This window comes from Nerophis ophidion, linkage group LG15 (genome assembly GCF_033978795.1).
Source record: "Nerophis ophidion isolate RoL-2023_Sa linkage group LG15, RoL_Noph_v1.0, whole genome shotgun sequence".
Classification (NCBI taxonomy): Eukaryota; Metazoa; Chordata; class Actinopteri; order Syngnathiformes; family Syngnathidae; genus Nerophis; species Nerophis ophidion.
In genome coordinates this window covers 24,827,358-24,846,234 of record NC_084625.1, presented here as the reverse complement: position 1 = coordinate 24,846,234, position 18,877 = coordinate 24,827,358, and the positions used below count along the sequence as shown (strand labels likewise).

Below are 18,877 nucleotides of genomic sequence, written 5' to 3'. Positions count from 1 at the left end.
ATGTCCTTTCAGATCAAGGGTAGCAAACAAGCAACTGGACTGCAGATTGTCGTCTCTAAACTGACGATCACTGATCAGACACACAATCATGTCCAAAGCTGCACTTATGTGTTAGGCACAAATCTTAGCGCTTGTGTCATCTGGAAGACATTTAGCACGATATGATGACTTTGTTGCTACGACCTTATATTATTACAACATAAACTAAATACAGCACCAATTTCCCCCAAATTCTACCGATAACACTCCGTAATAACAGAAAGGAAGTTGCACCTTTGATGACATAAGTATACGATGCCATAAGCACGAGTGAGTGACGGCGTATTAAAAGCGCGTGTCCTCCTGCACCCTTCGCCCATCCTCTCATCCTGCAGACACAAGGGTAGTTGGGAGGGTGGGGTAAGTGTGTGTGTGTGTGTGTGTGTGTGTGTGTGTGTGTGCGCGTGTGTGTGTGGGGGGGAGGGGGGGGGGGCTGCTCACTTCCTGTGTCAGATCTAAATATTTACACTCGCCTGCGTCCCGAGTGGCAAGGCGGAGGGCTCTTGATGTTCCGGGTTATGTAAAGTCCAAAGCGCCGCATACGGCCTGTCCTTGTTAGGGCAGATTTGGCAACTTTATTACCGTAAAGTCATGTTGCAACTCATTTATATTGCTGCCATTCAACACTGTAATAGAACGACAATGAAGTAAAACTAGACGCGCAATGGAAGGTTCTTTCAGGTCCACACTGTCACCGAGTGGCCGTCTATAGGTACTGCTGGGATTTGTACGTGCCACTCATAAGAAGACATTCTGGTCCATCCATCCACCTTCTTCTGCTTAGCCGAGGTCGGGTCGCGGGGGCAGCAGCTTAAGCAGGAAAGCCCAGACTTCCCTCTCGCCAGCCACTTCGTCCATCTCTTCCCCATGGCCTTCTACCGGTTGGACGTGCCCTAAACACCTCCCTAGGGAGGCGTTCAGATTGCATTCTGACCAGATGCCCTAACCACCTCATCTGGCTCCTCTTGATGTGGAGGAGCAGCGGCTTTACTTTGAGCTCCCCCTGGATGACAGAGCTTCTCACCCTATCTCTGAGCGAGAATCCCGGCACCCGGCGGAGGAAACTCATTTTGGCAGCTTGTACCTTTGATATTGTCCTTCCGGTCATAACCCAAAGCTCATGACCATAAGTGAGGATGGGAACGTAGATCGACCGGTACATTGAGAGCTTTGCCTTCCGGCTCAGCTCCTTCTTCACCACAACGGATCGATACATCTTCCGCATTACTGAAGACGCCGCACCGATCCGCCTGTCGACCTCACGATCCACTCTTCCCTCCCTCGTGAACAAGATTCCGAGGTACTTGAACTCCTCCACTTGGGGCAGGGTCTCCTCCCCAACCCGGAGAATACACTCCACCCTTTTCCGGGCGAGAACCATGGACTCGGACTTGGAGGTGCTGATTCTCCAAGTCCAAGACATTCTTCAAGACATTCTGGTTTTCTTGCAATTATTTATTGTATTAATTATTTGTAGTATGTAGTGTATTCATGTAATTGTATGTTCTACATGCAGCCATCTTGGCAGAAACTGCTGATGGCACACATTTTTTATATTCAATACAGTGGTTCGTCTGATGTGTACAGAAAAATTGTGTCACGAGTTCTGGTTCTTTGGTTTCAACATGTATTTTTTGTTTAATACAAAGTAGTGATTTTTTTGTTCCAATAAAAGTATATTTTGTAATATTGGTTTTGTAGTTCTTGTGTTTTGTATTGTGTTCGACAGTGCATCGGCATTGTTATAGCATTGGTATTAGTAGGTGCAGTAGTAGCAGTAGCATTAGTTTTAGAAATTGTCATAGCATTAACATTCGTCTTAGTAGTCGTGGTAGTATTAGTACTACTAATTAGTAGCATTAGCATTGGTATCATTAATATTAGTAGTCGTACTAGTCGTACTAGTCGTAGTATTAGTATTAGCGTTATTAGTAGTCATAGCATTAGCTTTAGTAGTCGTAGCATTACGAATCACAGTATTAGCATTTGCGTTAACATTAGTAGTCGCGTTAATATTAGTAGTCGTAGCATTAGCGATATGAGTATTCAAAGCATTACCAGTCGTAGTAGCACTAGCAATCGTAGTGTTAGCATTTGCACTAATATTACAAGTCTTAGCATTAGCAGTCATAGTAGCATTAGCAGTCAAATGATTAACATTTGCAATAATATTAGTAGTCATAGCATTAGTATTACTAGTATTGTAGTTGTATTAGCATTATTAGTAGTAGCGTTAGTAGTCAAATTATTAACATTAGCAATAATAATAGTAGTTGTAGCATTAGTACTATTAGTATTGCAGTTGCCTTAGTATTATTAGTAGAAACATTAGCATAAGTAGTAGTTTTACTAGTCGTTGCATTGTTAGTAGTAGTGCTGTAGTTGCATTCGCATAAGTATAATTAGTACTGTAGTAGTTAATAGTAAGGGTATCATTATTACCATTAGTATAATTAATAACATTAGCATTATGTCTTTAATGTCCTTTTTGTTCTTTGATTTTTGATGTTTCCCTCTTACATACATGTAAGAGGGATGTGTGCTATGGCTATGAGTTGTTTTTTTCCCCTTGGCCTCAGCCTGGACCCCCTCTCCAGGGGCCCAGGCTTAGACCGATTTTTTTTATTTTATTTTATTCTTTTTTTTTTTCCTCCCATTCCCCCCCACTTGTTTACCAGTATCTCAACTTTTTTGTAAGGGGCGCCGGAAGTTGGCAGACCCGTCACCGATCCTGTTCTGTCTCCCTGTAATGTTTGTCTGATCTTGATTGGGATTGTGCTGAAAATTTTAATTTCCCCTCGGGGATTAATAAAGTATGTCTGATTCTGATTCTGATTCTGATTCTGATTAGTAGTAGTTAAAAGTAGTTGGTAGTTGTAGCAAAAGTATTAGTATTATTAGTATTGTAATTGTATTAGCATAAGTAGTAACATTTAGTATTGGAGTTGAAGTTTTAGTAGTAGTAGTAGCATCAGTATTATTGGTAGTTGTAATATTAACGGTATTATCAATACTGATAATAGTAGTTGTATTAGCAGAAGTAGTAATAATGTGAAATTAATGTATAACCTATTTTTAGGGGGGTGTTTGTGTACCATTTATTATGTAATACTGTTGAAAAATGTTGCTGTGTCAGCTACATTGAAATTGTGCAATTTAAAGAGAAAATCGTTGCTGGGGGTATGTGGGACACTGCAGGTTTTTTTTTTTCATATAAAACACTTCTGGTGGATACATTTTCCAAACAAAAAGGTGTTCTAAAGTCAAGAAGTGATGAGTCATGTGAGGTTGTAGCGAGGCGCGTTGTGGTGTCGCCTTTGTGACTGGATGTGGGTCACGCTACGTGATGAGGTCGCACGGCGGCCATCAGACTGACCTGCTTGGCCGGGCCCTCTGGACGCCTCCTGCGTCTGCGTGGATCGGTTGCGGTTCTGCTGGCGCTGGCGCTTGCCACCGGCGGAGCGGGTTGTGCGGATGTGCACATCGCTGACCTTGAAGAACGCCACCATGAAGGGCTGCTTCTCCAGAGCGCCGTCACGCCCGATCAGCCCGGCATCTTTGGGGCTTATGCCTTGGCCTGTTTTTGCGGGGAAACATTCCAAGTATGTTTACAAAAAAATCAATGCACGGACAACAGTGGATGAGTGTTGTATAGTTCATACAGTTATTATATCTTACCGCTGCTGGTCTCCACGCTGACCTGCAGGCCCAAGTTGTGCAGCGGACTCATCACCCAAAGGTTACTTGTGGCCGTGATGTCAAACTCCAGCCAGCCTTCTTCCTGCGCCCACAGCCAGCGAGACTCCAGCAGGAACAAGTCAGCTTCTCTGGAAGACAAGAAGTCATAAAGACGCTCTTTTCAATTAAACATACTAGCAATGATGATGCAAAAACAACACCTGAAAGCACCTGAATTAAAACGTTTTATTCAAAAATAAAGAAATATTCAGACACCTGGGCCAAAAAAAAATCTGAGCAAAAAAAGTATTGCATTAAAGCAAGAAAATACAGAATTCTAGTAAAACTATAATATTCAAGAAAGAAAATACCAAATTTAAGAAAATATAAGATTTTAGCAAGAAAATATAGAATTTATGAAAGAAAATATTTATTTTAAGAAAATATAGTACTCAAAAAAGAATACAGGATTTAATAAAAACTACATTTGAGCAAGAAAATACAGAATTTTAAGGAAAAATTTAAAAATGTATGCAAGACAAAATTTAAAGACCTATTGAAACCCATTACTACCGACCACGCAGTCTGATACTTTATATATCAATGATGAAATATTAACATTGCAACACATGCCAATACGGCCTTTTTAGTTTACTAAATTGCAATTTTAAATTTACCAGGAGTTTTGTCTTGAAAACGTTGTGTAATGATGACGTGTAGGCAAGACGTCACGGGTTTTTAGGAAGCATGAGCGCTGCACACACACACATCTAAAAGTTGTCTGCTTTAACCGCATAATTACACAGGATTTTGGAGATCTGTGTTGCTGAATATTTTGCGATTTGTTCAATTAATATTGGAGAAGTCAAAGTAGAAAGATGGAGTTGGGAAGCTTTAGCCTTTAGCCACACAAACACACGGTGATTCCTTGTTTAAAATTCCTGGAGGTGAAACTTTACTATGGATCAGAGCGCGGTCAAGCGAACATGAATCACGACGGAATGTCAACCAGCAGGTTTCGGTGACAAAATTGTGGTTAAAAAGTCGCTTCTTACCGGAGAAAAGTTGCGCTTGTGCCGTTCATAGCTGCGACTTCCGGTAAAGGCAGGGCTTTTCTCTTAGCACCGAAAGTTGCGAACTTTATTGTGGATGTTCTCTACTAAATCCTTTCAGCAAAAATATGGCAATATCGCGAGGTGATCAAGTATGCCACATAGAATGGACCTGCTATCCCCGTTTAAATAAGAAAATCTAATTTTATTAGGCCTTTACGCACTAAAATATGTAATTTAAATAGAAAATATAGAATTAAGCACAAAAATACAAAGTTTGAAGAACATATAAAATGTAAGAACATTTTAAATTCAAGCAAGACAATATAGAAATTAATCAAAAGGAATACAGAATTCGAGCAAAAAAAGAAAGAATGTGTGAACATAAATATTTTGAGGGAGAAAACCTAAAATTCAAGCAAAATAAAATTAAAGCAAGAAAATGTACAATTTAAGCAAATAGACAATTTGAACAAGAACATATATAATTTGAGGAACAACATACAACATTTATCCAATAAAATATAGAATTTAAGAAAATATAGACTTTTGGGAAGAAAATCAAGAACTCAAGAAAGCACATGTACAATTTTAAGAAAAATAATTTTAGCAAGAAAATACATAATTTAAGAAAATACAGAATTTTACTACGACCATATACAATTTAAGGTAATACAAAATTTGAAGGAAAAAATATAAAATGTAAGCAATAACATATGGAATTAATGCTAGAAAATGTAGAATTCAAGCTGTAAAAATGCATAATTTGAGGGACATAAAATACAATTTAAGCAACAACATGTCCAAGAAGAAGAAGGAAGAAGTACAGCTTATTTGATCCTACCATTTTTCCATTTCATAGCAATTAGTAACACATTTGTTCACTTTGTTTTGTTACACAATTTACATCAATAATAAATACAACTGTCCTCTTATATAAATCGTAAGTTACAATTTATATCACTAGATGAATAAGATTAAATCATTTGGTTATGGTTCAAGATGTTTATCAGGATTCCTCTTATTTGTGCTTTGTAAAAAATGTTTAACAGTTGCTTATACTGGATCAAAAAGTACTTTGTTTGACATATTATGTTAATCAATTCCATAGTTCAACTCTGTATACTTATATGGTAAAGGTTTTAAGTGTTGTACATACTTACATATGCTTTAAGCAAGAAAGCATACAGTGCATCCACAAAGTATTCAGTGTTTCCCTTTTTCTACATTTATTTTCCACAATATTATTTTATTCCACAAGGCAGCAAATTATTTTTTGTCTTCAAATTTCTACACAATTTTTTTTTTTAATATGTTGCTAAATTATCCAAATTTAAAAATAAAAATTCCCATGTACATAAGTATTAGCAGCTTTTGCCATGCAGCTCAAAAGTAAGTTCAGGTGCATCCTGGTTCAACTGATCATCTTTGAGATGTTGCTACAGCTTAATTGTGGTCCACATGTGGTAAATGAAGTTGGTTGGACATGACTTGCAAAGGCACACACATGTCTATATACACTGTATTGCCAAAAGTATTTGGCCACCTGCCTTATCTCACATATGAACTTGAAGTGCCATCCCATTTCTAACCCATAGGGTTCAATATAATGCTGGTCCACCTTTTGCAGCTATTACAGCTTCAACTCTTCTGGGAAGTCTGTCTACAAGGTTGCGGAGTGCGTTTATAGGAATTTTCCACCATTCTTCCAAAAGCGCATTGGTGAGGTCACACACTGATGTTGGTCGAGAAGGCCTGGCTCTCAGTCTCCGTTTTAATTCATCCCAAAGGTGTTCTATCGGGCTCAGGTCAGGACTCTGTGCAGGCCAGTCAAGTTCATCCACACCAGACTCTTTCATACATGTCTTTATGGACCTTTCTTTGTGCACTGGTTCTCAGTCATGTTGGAAGAGGAAGGGGCTTGCTCCAAATTGTTCCCACAAGGTTGGAGGCATAATATTGTCCAAAATGTTTTCGTATCCTGGTGCATTCCAAGTTCCTTTCACTGGAACTAAGGGGGCAAGCCCAACTCCTGAAAACAACCCTACACCATAATTTCATAAGTTTACGTGACTGACTGTGCAGAAAGTCGGTGACCTCTTTGCACTATGCGCTTCAGCATCCACTGACCCCTCTCTAATATGGCCTACCACTTTGTGGCTGAGTTGCTGTTGTTCCCAAACTCTTCCATTTTCTTATGATAAAGCCGACAGTTGAACTTTGGAAAATTTAGGAGCGAAGAAAATTTCTCGACTGGATTTGTTGCACAGGTGGCATCCCATGACAGTTCCACGCTGGAAAGGGGGCCATTGTGTCACAAATGCTAGTAAAAACATTCTCCATGCCCAAGTGCTCGATTTTATACACCTGTGGCCAGGCCAAGTGATTAGGACACCTGATTCTGATCATTTGGATGGGTGGCCAAATACTTTGGGCAATATTAAGGTGGCAAAATACTATTGGCAAGCATTAAGTTGAAAAAATTATCTGCAGACCTCCGAGACAGAAAAGTCTGGAGCAGGGGCCGGGAACCTTTTTGGCTGAGAGAGCCATACAAGCCAAATATTTTTAAAATGATTTCCGTGAGAGCCATATAAAAAAAATTTCAAGACTTAATTCAACTAAATGCGTGCATTTTTAGGTAACACCAACATTAATTTTAGAGTATATTAAGTCTCTTATTATTTTTAATAACATTGTTGTTCTGAAGCTAACCAACAATAAATAATATACTTCTTACCATTAATGCGACTTCTCGAACAGGTGCGGTAGAAACCGGATGAATGGATAAAAATGCAGGAGAATGTTTTATATTTTGAACGATATTTTTGACACTGTGATCACCAGCGGAATTATTCATTACTTATCCTGTTAAGCAATGTCAGCTAAGATTTATCTGAGAGCCAGATGCAGTCATCAAAAGAGCCACATCTGGCTCTAGAGCCATAGGTCCCCTACCCCTGGTCTAGAGGCACAAATCTGGGGAAGGGTACAGAAGAATATCTGCTGCCTTGAAAGTCCCAATGAGCACAGTGGACCCCATCATCCGTACATAGTAGAAGATGGAACAACCAAGACTCTTACTAAAACTGAAGGGCCGTCTAAACTGAAGCCCTAGTGAGGGAGGTGACCAAGAACCCGATGGTCACTCTGTCAGAGCTACAGCGTTCCTCTGTGGAGAGAGGAGAATATTTCAGGAGGACAACCATCTCTGCAGCAAACCACCAATCAGGCCTGTATGGTATAGTGGCCAGGAAGTGATTCCTTGGAAAAAGGCACATGGCAGCCCACCTGGAATTTTGTCAAAATGCACCTGGAAAAAACTCTCAGACCATGAGGAACAAAAATCTCTGGTCAAAGTTTGAAGTTTTTAGCGGGACTACCAGGCAACATGTTGGGAGGAAACCAAGCACCATTCATAACCAGGCCAATACCATCCCTACAGTGAAGCATGGTGGTGGCAGCATCATGCTGTGGGGAGGGTTTTCAGCGACAGGATAGAGGGAAATATGAATGTAGCATTGCACAGAGACATACTGGATGAAAACCAATCCCATCCAACCTGATGAGTCTTGAGAGGTGCTGCAAAGAGGAATGGGTGAAACTGCCCCAGGATAGGTGTGCCAAGCTTGTGGCATTGTCTTCAAAAATACTTGAGGCTGTAATTGTTGCCAATGGTGCGTCAACAAGGAAATGCTGTGAATACTTACCTACATGTGATTTCTCAGTTTTTTAGATAATTTGCAGGAAAAAAAATGTTTCACATTGTCATTATTGTGTGTAACATTTTGAAAAAAATTATAATTTAATTTTGGAATGAGGCTGTCACATAAAATATGGAAAAAAGTATAGTGCTGTGAATACTTTCCAGATGCACCGTATAGTTGGAAAATATTGAATTTGAAAAACAACATTTAGAACCTAAGTATCAAATCAAATCAAATCAACTTAATCTATAAAGCATATGGGGGACTGTGTGGCGAAGTTGGTAGAATGGCTGTGCCAGCAATCTGAGGATTACTGGTTCAATCCCCACCTTCTACCATCTAAGTCACGTCCGTTGTGTCCTTGGGCAAGACACTTCACCCTTGCTCCTGATGGGTCCTGGTGAGCGCCTTGCATGGCAGCTCCCGCCATCAGTGTGTGAATGGACGAATGTGGAAATACTGTCAAAGCGCTTTGGGCTCCTTAAAAGGGGTAGAAAAGCACTATACAAGTACAACCCATTTACCATTTAAAATTTACAACAGAGGTAGCCTAAGTGCTGTACAATAGGCAGGTTAAAAGATAACACAAGAAAAAACGAGCAAACACAACACAACACAAACAGAGCACGGTAAAAATAAAAATAAAACATTAAAACAGGTTGATAGCAGGTGCATTATGGCAGTGGTTCTCAACCTTTTTTCAGTGATGTACCCCCTGTGAACATTTTTTTAATTCAAGTACCCCCTAATCAGAGCAAATAATTTTTGGTTGAAAAAAAGAGATAAAGAAGTAAAATACAGCACTATGTCATCAGTTTCCGATATATTAAATTGTATAACAGTGCAAAATATTGCTCATTTGTAGTGGTCTTTCTTGAACTATTTGGAAAAAACATATAAAAATAACTAAAAACTTGTTGAAATATAAACAAGTGATTCAATTGTAAATAAAGATTTCTACACATAGAAGTAATCATCAACTTAAAGTGCCCTCTTTGGGGATTGTAATAGAGATCCATCTGGATTCATGAACTTAATTCTAAACATTTCTTCACAAAAAAAGAAATCTTTAACATTAATATTTATGGAACATGTCCACAACAAAAAAATGTAGCTGTCAACACTGAATATTGCATTGTTTCATTTCTTTTCACAGTTTATGAACTTACATTCATATTTTGTTGAAGTATTATTCAATAGATATATTTGTAAAGGATTTTTGAAATATTGCTATTTTTGGAATTTTTTTTTTTAAATATCTTGTACCCCTTGGCATACCTTCAAGTACCCCAAGGGGTACGCGTACCCCCATTTGAGAACCACTGCATTATGGGATGCCATAGCAGGATGGAGATCACAGAATGTTAAAGGCCATGGAATAAAAGTGTTTTTAAGAGTGATTTAAACACCATATGAAAATAAAGAACTTAGCAAGACAATTTAGAAGGAAAATTTGCCCCCCAAAAATTTGGAATTTAAATATAGACGTGCATCTCAAACAGCTTCCATGCATCTGGGAAAAGATAACGCAATGTCAGTGTGTCTCTCTAGGATTTTAAGCCTATTTGTGAGGTCAGAGGTCATGTTTGTCCAAATGATAGAGGACCGTGTCCAATGAAATGAGTGAAGAGTTTACTGGAAGAGTCCGAGTGATAAGAGGGTCTCTGTGCTCCCACTGTACATTACAGTGGTAATGACATGTCCTCCTGGAGACACATCAAAGCCTGACAATCATCCAGGTGTTCAGAGAATGTCCCTGCAGTCATGCATCAGCGGCTCCTCTTTATTGCTCATTAATTAGGGTGCTTCTGCCCGTTAGCCCACCACCACACCCCCGCGCTGTGTTCTGCACGTCTTGTGTTTGTGGACACACACCTGGCGAGAGGACAGCAGGGGGGCCACGAGAGTTGCCTTCAGGGCCGGCGCCGCCCGCGTGAATCCTAACTTTTTGCGGCATGGAGAATAATTTAGCACAGCAGGGGGCCGCAATTAGATCATCTGGTGTATCATGTGGTTTAGTCACATCCAAGTACATCACATTCTTACTATTGGTCTGAAAAGGAGTACAAAGATAGACAGCCAATACAGATTACATCACTTATTTCAAAACTGTTTCCTGATTAAAGGCCTACTGAACTGCGATTTTCTTATTTAAACGGGAACAGCAGGTCCATTCTATGTGTCCTACTTGATCATTTCGCGATATTGCTATATTTTTTGCTGAAAGGATTTAGTAGAGAACATCGACGATAAAGTTTGCAACTTTTGGTCGCTAATAAAAAAAGCCTTGCCTGTACCGGAAGTAGCAGACAATGTGCGCGTGATGTCACGGGTTGTAGGGCTCCTCACATCCGCACATTGTTTATAATGTGAGCCTCCAGCAGCAAGAGCTATTCGGACCGAGAAAGCGACAATTTCCCCATTAATTTGAGCGAGGATGAAAGATTTGTGGATGAGGAAATTTAGAGTGAAGGACTAGAAAAAATAAATAAATAAATAAAAAAAGTAAATAAAAAAAAAAGGCGATTGCATTGGGAGCGATTCAGATGTTTTTAGACACATTTACTAGGATAATTTTGGGAAATCCCTTATCTTTCTATTGTGTTGCTAGTGTTTTAGTGAGTTAAATAATACCTTACAGTCGGAGGGGTGTGTCCACGGGTGTGTTGACGCCAGTCTCTGAGAGAAGTCACAAAGCTGCAGCAGGACAGAAGCTCTGCTGATCTCCGGTAAGAGGCGACTTTTTACCACAATTTTCTCACCGAAACCTGCCGGTTGACAAGTGGTCGGGAACCATGTTCACTTGACCGCTCTGATCCATAGTAAAGCTTAACCTCCGGGAATTTTAAAGAAGGAAACACCGTGTATTTGTGTGGCTAAAGGCTAAAGCTTCCCACCTCCATCTTTCTACTTTGACTTCTCCATTATTAATTGAACAAATTGCACAAGATTCAGCAACACAGATGTCCAAAATACTGTGTAATGCGCGATGAAAAGAGACGACTTTTAGCCGCAAGTGGTGCTGGGCTAATATGTCCCCTCCAACATATAACGTCACAAACACGCGTCATCATACGCGTCATCATTCCGCAACGTTTTCAACAGGAAACTCCGCGGGAAATTTAAAACCGTATTGGCATGTGTTGCAATGTTAATATTTCATCATTGATATATAAACTATCAGACTGCGTGGTCGGTAGTAGTGGGTTTCAGTAGGCCTTTAAAAATTGCATAAATATTACATAGCCAAAAAATATTTTCAAAAATGTTGTAATTTTTGAGGCTGACAATTTTTTTTTTAAATTTGCTATTTAAAAAATAGAAAAAATGTTCTGGCTATTGCGATCTTTTAAATAGTCAATTAAAGGCAATTATATCTGCTTTTGAAATTTAGTTTGAAGTTTTGTTTGAATTCTTTTACGATATTTTTATATTTAAAAAATATGTTGTTCAGCAAACAGGTGCTTTTGGGGGGGTTTTCTTAATCATCCAGAAGTCATAATTTTACCACAGTACAGTCAAAACTAATTTCATGATTTAAAAAAGTAATTGACCATAGTCTGAAAAAAGGTTGAAATATTAGAAAATGTAAGTTTCAATATTTTGAAAATATATATTTTTTTTCTTCTTCAAAATACAGGGTAAAAACAATACAAAATAAAGTTTCCTGTGTTCCTAATCCTCTTTTTTTTTTTGGATGCAGGCATTCATTTTTAATTTGTTTTAATATGTGAAGTGAAGTGAATTATATTTATATAGCGCTTTTCTCTAGTGACTCAAAGCGCTTTACATAGTGAAACCCAATATCTAAGTTACATTTAAACCAGTGTGGGTGGCACTGGGAGCAGGTGGGTAAAGTGTCTTGCCAAAGGACACAACGGCAGTGACTAGGATGGCTGAAGAGGGAATCGAACCTGGAACCTTCAAGTTGCTGGCACGGCCGCTCTACCAACCGAGCTATGCTGTAAGGCCAACCAACAAGGGGGTTTTGAACAGCACTGCGTGGCTTCAATGTAGTGCAATACTAAAGGGGAACTGCACTTTCTTTTTGTTTCCTTCACAGTCATGAGAGACCGGAAGAAAAACTTTTTTTTTTTTTGCCATCTAACATGTAAAAATCAGCTCGTTCTTGGTGGCTAGCAATGAAGCTAATGGGAACAATCCATTGTACCTCTAAATACCTTTAGAAATGGATTCAAAAATCAACAATACTTAATTTACCATTTGTAACCAGTATAATAACCAAACTGTATTAACCTAAAATCCTGTAAGAGAGAACACCGAAGAAATGTTTTTCTAGCATACTAACACATCAGCGTGCTATGGTATTAGCCATAATAGTGCAATATGTTTTCATAACATGGTCACTACTGCCTAGTTTCTCTTGTTATATTCTTATTTTACTGTTATATTTTTATTCTCGTTGTTGGTTTTTATTTTTATTCTTATTTTAATATTTTTGTATTTTGTTTCCATTATAACCCCATTATTTACTTTTTACTGTTTAATTGATCTCAACTCTGTACACTGCTGCTGCAATTTTAAATTTTCCAGAAGGAACTCTCCTGAAGGAAACAATAAAGTACTATCTATCTATCTATCTATCTATAAGATATCTCCGGCAAGAGATAAGCTAGCTTCTACGTTAGCACCCGAATCACATTTGAGTTGGTAATAGGATAGGTCAACAATCGTCACTGACTAAAAAACATGAACAATCACATTACAGTATTTGTCAAGTATTAGCCCACATTTCATGTTTTGTTTATACACAGCTAGCCAGACAGTGTATGTACTGTAGTTGTAATAACACGCATGACGTGCTGCATGTATCATGATCAACTGTATAGTGACTCACTCAATGGACAGTTGTTCGTTTAGTCTCGCTGGCTGGGGACATTTCCAGTGGATTTTGGGTAAGCAATCCATTTATGTCTAAATAGCTTAGCTCCAATTTCCACATTTACGGCGTCAAAATCACACTGACCTCACTCTCTCGGCTTTCATGTGCTCCAACGTTTCACCCTCTGTTCATGCTCGCTTCTATAACCAGCAGTTCATCCTCCATATTTTCAGGTTCAAAAAGATATGATTGTGAATTCTCATTTGTTCAAAAATAGTAGTCTTCGTTGTCTTTGACCAAGTCTGCCATGATTAGAACACACGTATTTGTTTCCGGAAGTAGGAACACATTTGTTGACGAAAGTAAGAAGTGAGCTGCAATGGAAACGGAGGTCAATGCACCAAGGAAATTAGTTCTGGCAATGCTTAAAATGACCAAAATAGGGTAAATATTGTACATATAACATATTATTATGAACATGTCTGTTACTCCATTATATATAGACTTGCAGTGTGTTTATAAAATGTCGATGTATGCTTTTAAAGTTGTTTTAGGGGGCTTTGAAGGCTACAACAGTGACTCTCATTAATCATATCTTGCAAGTGTTTTCATCATCTTTAAAATCTTAAAAAAAAAAAAAGACAAATGTGTTTTTGTCTCTCAAAATGATTGTGAACAATAAGCACAATTCCAAAAGGTGCAGTTCCCCTTTAAGGTTAAAGGTCAAGTTGCTTCTTTATAATCTTCAGAAGTGTTTTGTTGAAGAAGTCAGTGTGTCAAAGTGTGACCAACTGGCATAACCTCGAGCACCAACATTTGTCCCGAGCTCATTGGACACCACATATTTGGCACTGTACCGTCTCACATTCCTCGCCTGCTGTTAGCCAAAACACCTGTCTGCTTTTTCACAAGGCAATAAGCTCCCTGCTGATTCAATGATTGCGAAATGTTAAGATTTAGATTATTCCCAGTTTCAGACTATTTCTTTTGTGCAATATAAATGATAAATGGGTTGTACTTGTATAGCGCTTTTCTACCTTCAAGGTACTCAAAGCGCTTTGACATTACTTCCACATTTACCCATTCACACACACATTCACACACTGATGGAGGGAGCTGCCATGCAAGGCGCCAACCAGCACCCATCAGGAGCAAGGGTGAAGTGTCTTGCTCAGGACACAACGGACGTTACGAGGTTGGTACTAGGTGGGATTTGAACCAGGGACCCTCGGGTTGCGCACGGCCACTCTTCCACTGCGCCACGCCGTCCCTAATATAATATATATATATATATATATATAATATATATAATATATAATTATTGTTTGTAATTAAATGATGTGTCTTCTATTAAGGATGAGCGCAGAAGCTTTGGGTTTTTAAAGACAATTGTTAGATTTGTGCTAGGTCATCATTTTTTTAAACCCTTTCCTGCAATTTTATTTTTTTCTTTGGGTGTGGCTCATTTAAAGCTATGGTTAAAAAGAAAAAATATGTTCCTAAAATAATACAGAGCTCGACTGGCCCTTTAATCTACCATCTAAGTGTGAAAATAAAAGGCTTTACGTGTACAGAGCAGCCATTGTAAAGATGAAGGAATGCAGAAAATAAGTACTGTAGCTCCTAATAGCCTTCAAGCCTTTGGACAGAAAGGACAAATATGCATTGGAAGCATCTTTAGATGGACTTCTTAGATCTTTTCAATCCATTCTGGATCACTTTGAGCCTCAGAGCGCTTGAGACCGCACCCAAACTGTTTGGACTAGTGAGCACGCTGGCTATACAGCTGCAAAATAAGGGACTTCAATATGATGAGAAATAAGTTGTAATAATAGAGGAAAATAGCATGCATGAATACAAGAAGAAAACCAAAAAAAAACTGTCTTAATCTTGCAAGAAAAGACCGGATTTGATATAGAAAAAATAAAATAAAAATAAAAAGAACGTTTTTTTATTAAAATAAAGTTTAAGTGTGAGGAGAATAAAAATTTAATTTTATGACATATTGCATCATATCATAAGTAATGTTGTTAAATTAAAAAACGTATTTAATTATTTTATAAATAAAAAATCATTAAATGTGTATATATATATATATATATATATATAGGTGTGGGAAAAAATCACAAGACTACTTCATCTCTACAGATCTGTTTCATGAGGGGTTCCCTCAATCATCAGGAGATTTGATTGAGGGAACCCCTCATGAAACAGATCTGTAGAGATGAAGTAGTCTTGTGATTTTTTCCCACACCTACATATTGCGCTCTACCACGGTATCGAGCACTATTCTCCGGATAATCCAATCAAGACATATATATATATATATATATATATATATATATATATATATATATATATATATACATATACACACACATATAAATATATACATATATAAAATATATATATATATATATATATATATATATATATATATATATACATATATATATATATACATATACACACACATATAAATATATACATATATAAAATATATATATATATATACATATATCATTTTTGGCGGTCATCGAAGCAAGTATGACGATCATCCAGGTAGGGGTGTATCCCTTTATGGAGGATGCCTGTGCGTGACTTTGTTTAACGTGGGGAGACTGGTGCACAGACAGTCACCACACGATCCTTGACAGAATCGGGTCAGGGTTCAGTGGCATGGAGTCCAAGGCGACTGGGGACCCTTCTCTGCTGCAGCCTTCTTCCGACATCACAGCCTTTGTGGTAGTTCTTAAATCTACCGTCTTCCGCCTGCTCTGCCGTTGAAGTCTTCACCGCATACTTGCCAACCCTCCCAGATTTTCCGGAAGACTCCTGAAATTCAGCGCCTCTCCGGAAAACCTCCCGGGACAAATTTTCTCCCGAAAATCTCCCAAAATTCATGCCGACCTGAGTGAGGACAGCCTGTTTTCACGTCCGCTTTCCCACGATATAAACAGCGTGTCTGCCCAATGACGTTATAGCTGTAGAATGATCGAGGGCGAGTTCTTGGTTTTTCTTATGTGGGTTTATTGTTAGGCAGTTTCATTAAAGTCCTCCCAGCCGGGTAACAACACACAACAACAGCAGCAGTCACGTTTTCGTATACCGTAAAGCAGTTCGTCTGCCGTAAACAGCAATGTTGTGACACTCTTTAACAGGACAATACTGACATCTACTGTACATGCACCACAACACCTCCAAGCAACACCTCCAGGCAACTTCAACCCTTTACTAATACCCTCCTCCATTCACATCCCATCTCCCCGGATTGTAAATAACCTAATGTAAATAATCGAATGTATTTCTAATGTATATACTTGTTCTTATGCTATCTGAACTCACTATGTTCTCTGCTGGCTGTACATATCCTACTAAGTAAGACCTACACTGTTTCAATTTCCACATTTCTCTGTTGATGCAATTGTTGATGACTGAAGTACTGATATTAACCAAAGATCCTCATCCCACCCCCCGGATTGTAAATAATGTAAATAATTCAATGTTCCAATCAATCAATCTTGCATATGTGACAATAACATCTAAGGCTTTTAGAGAGTGCAGTGCACAACTGCGCACACAACAGCTGCAAATATACTCCTCCCCTCTTAACCACGCCCCAACCACACCACACCCCACCCCGACCACGCCCCCACCTCCGAAATCGGATGTCTCAAGGTTGGCAGGTATGCTTCACCGTATCCCTGGCTAGGGGGCAGTCAGGTACTAGGCCTTTGCCAAGGGCCACCTGGGGTAACAGTAGTAAAGGGGTTAACCTTCTAGTGCTCCAAGACCCAATAGAGGAGCCTCCACTGCCAGATGCACTTTAACGTCATGCCCAGGACTATATATACTTATATATATATATATATATATATATATATATATATATATATGTAAATGTATGTATGTGTGTGTGTGTGTGTGTGTGCATGTAATTGAGTTGGCCACACCTAATGTTTTTGCTATCACTCTGATGGGTTTGTTTTGATTTTTCAACCTAATGATGGCTTGCTTCACTGATAGTGACAGCTCTTTGGACTTCATATTAAGAGATGACCGCCCCAGATTCCAAATGAATATACCACACTTGAAATTACATTGTGGCCTTTTATCTGCTCTCTGTAAATGAAATAATACTGTAGGGATGGTATTGGCCTGGTGATGAGCGATGCCTGTTTTCCTCCAAACATGATGTCTAGCATTCAGGCCAAAGACTACAATCTTTGCCTCATCAGACCAGATCATTTCGTTTCTCATGGTCTGAGAGTTTTTCAGGTGCATTTTGGTAAACTTTTTACAAAGAAATGGCTTCTGTCTGGCCACTCTATACAGGCCTGATTGGTGGTTTGCTGCAGAGATGGTTGTCCTTCTTGAAGGTTCTACTCTTTCCAGAAAGGAATCCGGTAGCTCTGACAGAGTGACCATCGGGTTCTTGATCACCTCTCTGAATAGACCAAAGATACTGTAGGTGTGCCAAGATTCTAGCATCATACTCAAAAAGACTTGAGGCTGTAATTGCTGCCAAAAGTTGCATCAACCAAGAATTAAGCAAAGGGTCTGAATACTTATCTACATAAGGGGGCGGTATAGCTCGGTTGGTAGAGTGGCCGTGCCAGCAACTTGAGGGTTCCAGGTTCGATCCCCGCTTCCGCCATCCTGGTCACTGCCGTTGTGTCCTTGAGCAAGACATTTTACCCACCTGCTCCCAGTGCCACCCACACTGGTTTAAATGCAACTTAGATATTGGGTTTCACTATGTAAAAGCGCTTTGACTCACTAGAGCAGGGGTAGGGAACTTATGGCTCTCGAGCCAGATGTGGCTCTTTTGATGACTCCATCTGGCTCTCAGATAAACCTTAGCTGACATTGCTTAACACAATAAGTAATTAATCATTCTGCTGGTAATCCCAGTTTTGATTGATTGAAACTTTTATTAGTAGATTGCACAGTACAGTACATATTCCGTACAATTGACCACTAAATGGTTACACCATTTTTCAACTTGTTTAAGTCGAGATCCATGCAAATTAATTCATGGTAGGTGTTAAAAGCAATTTTGAAAATATAAAATATTCTCATGCATTTTAATCCATCCATTCGTTTTCTACCTCATTAGTTCAAGAAGTCGCATTAAGAAGTAATTTATTTATTATTGGTTAGCTTCAGAATAGCAATGTTATTAAAAAGAATAAGAGACTTACTATACTCTAAAAATGTTGGTCTTACTTAAAAATGCACGCATTTAGTTGTATTCAGTGTTAAAAAATATTATATGGCTCTCACAGAAATACATTTTAAAATATTTGGCTTTCATGGCTCTCTCAGCCAAAAAGGTTCCCGACCCCTGCACTAGAGAAAAGCGCTATATAAATATAATTTACAATTCATTCACATATGATTGGAGTTTTTTAAATTTTTAATACATTTGCAAAAATTTCGACATTTATGTTTAATAAAATGAACTTTTTTGATTTTAGCAAATGGCTGCAATGAAACAGAGTGAAACATTTAAAGGGGTCTTTCTGTACCCACTGTATTTTGGGAATTTAATTTAA

The 18,877-nt window shown here is 38.6% G+C and overlaps 1 protein-coding gene across 1 annotated transcript in view; it reads right to left on the bottom strand.

The window, feature by feature from the left end:
• The window catches only part of bmp6 (bone morphogenetic protein 6), a 121,361-nt gene that overhangs the window by 27,171 nt on the left and 75,313 nt on the right, over positions 1–18,877 (bottom strand). Inside the window, exons 3-4 of the mRNA XM_061921907.1 lie at positions 3,718–3,866; positions 3,416–3,616 (exon numbers count right to left, since the gene is read on the bottom strand). Coding sequence (XP_061777891.1) covers positions 3,416–3,616; positions 3,718–3,866 — 350 coding nt within the window. The remainder of the gene's footprint in view (positions 1–3,415; positions 3,617–3,717; positions 3,867–18,877) is intronic.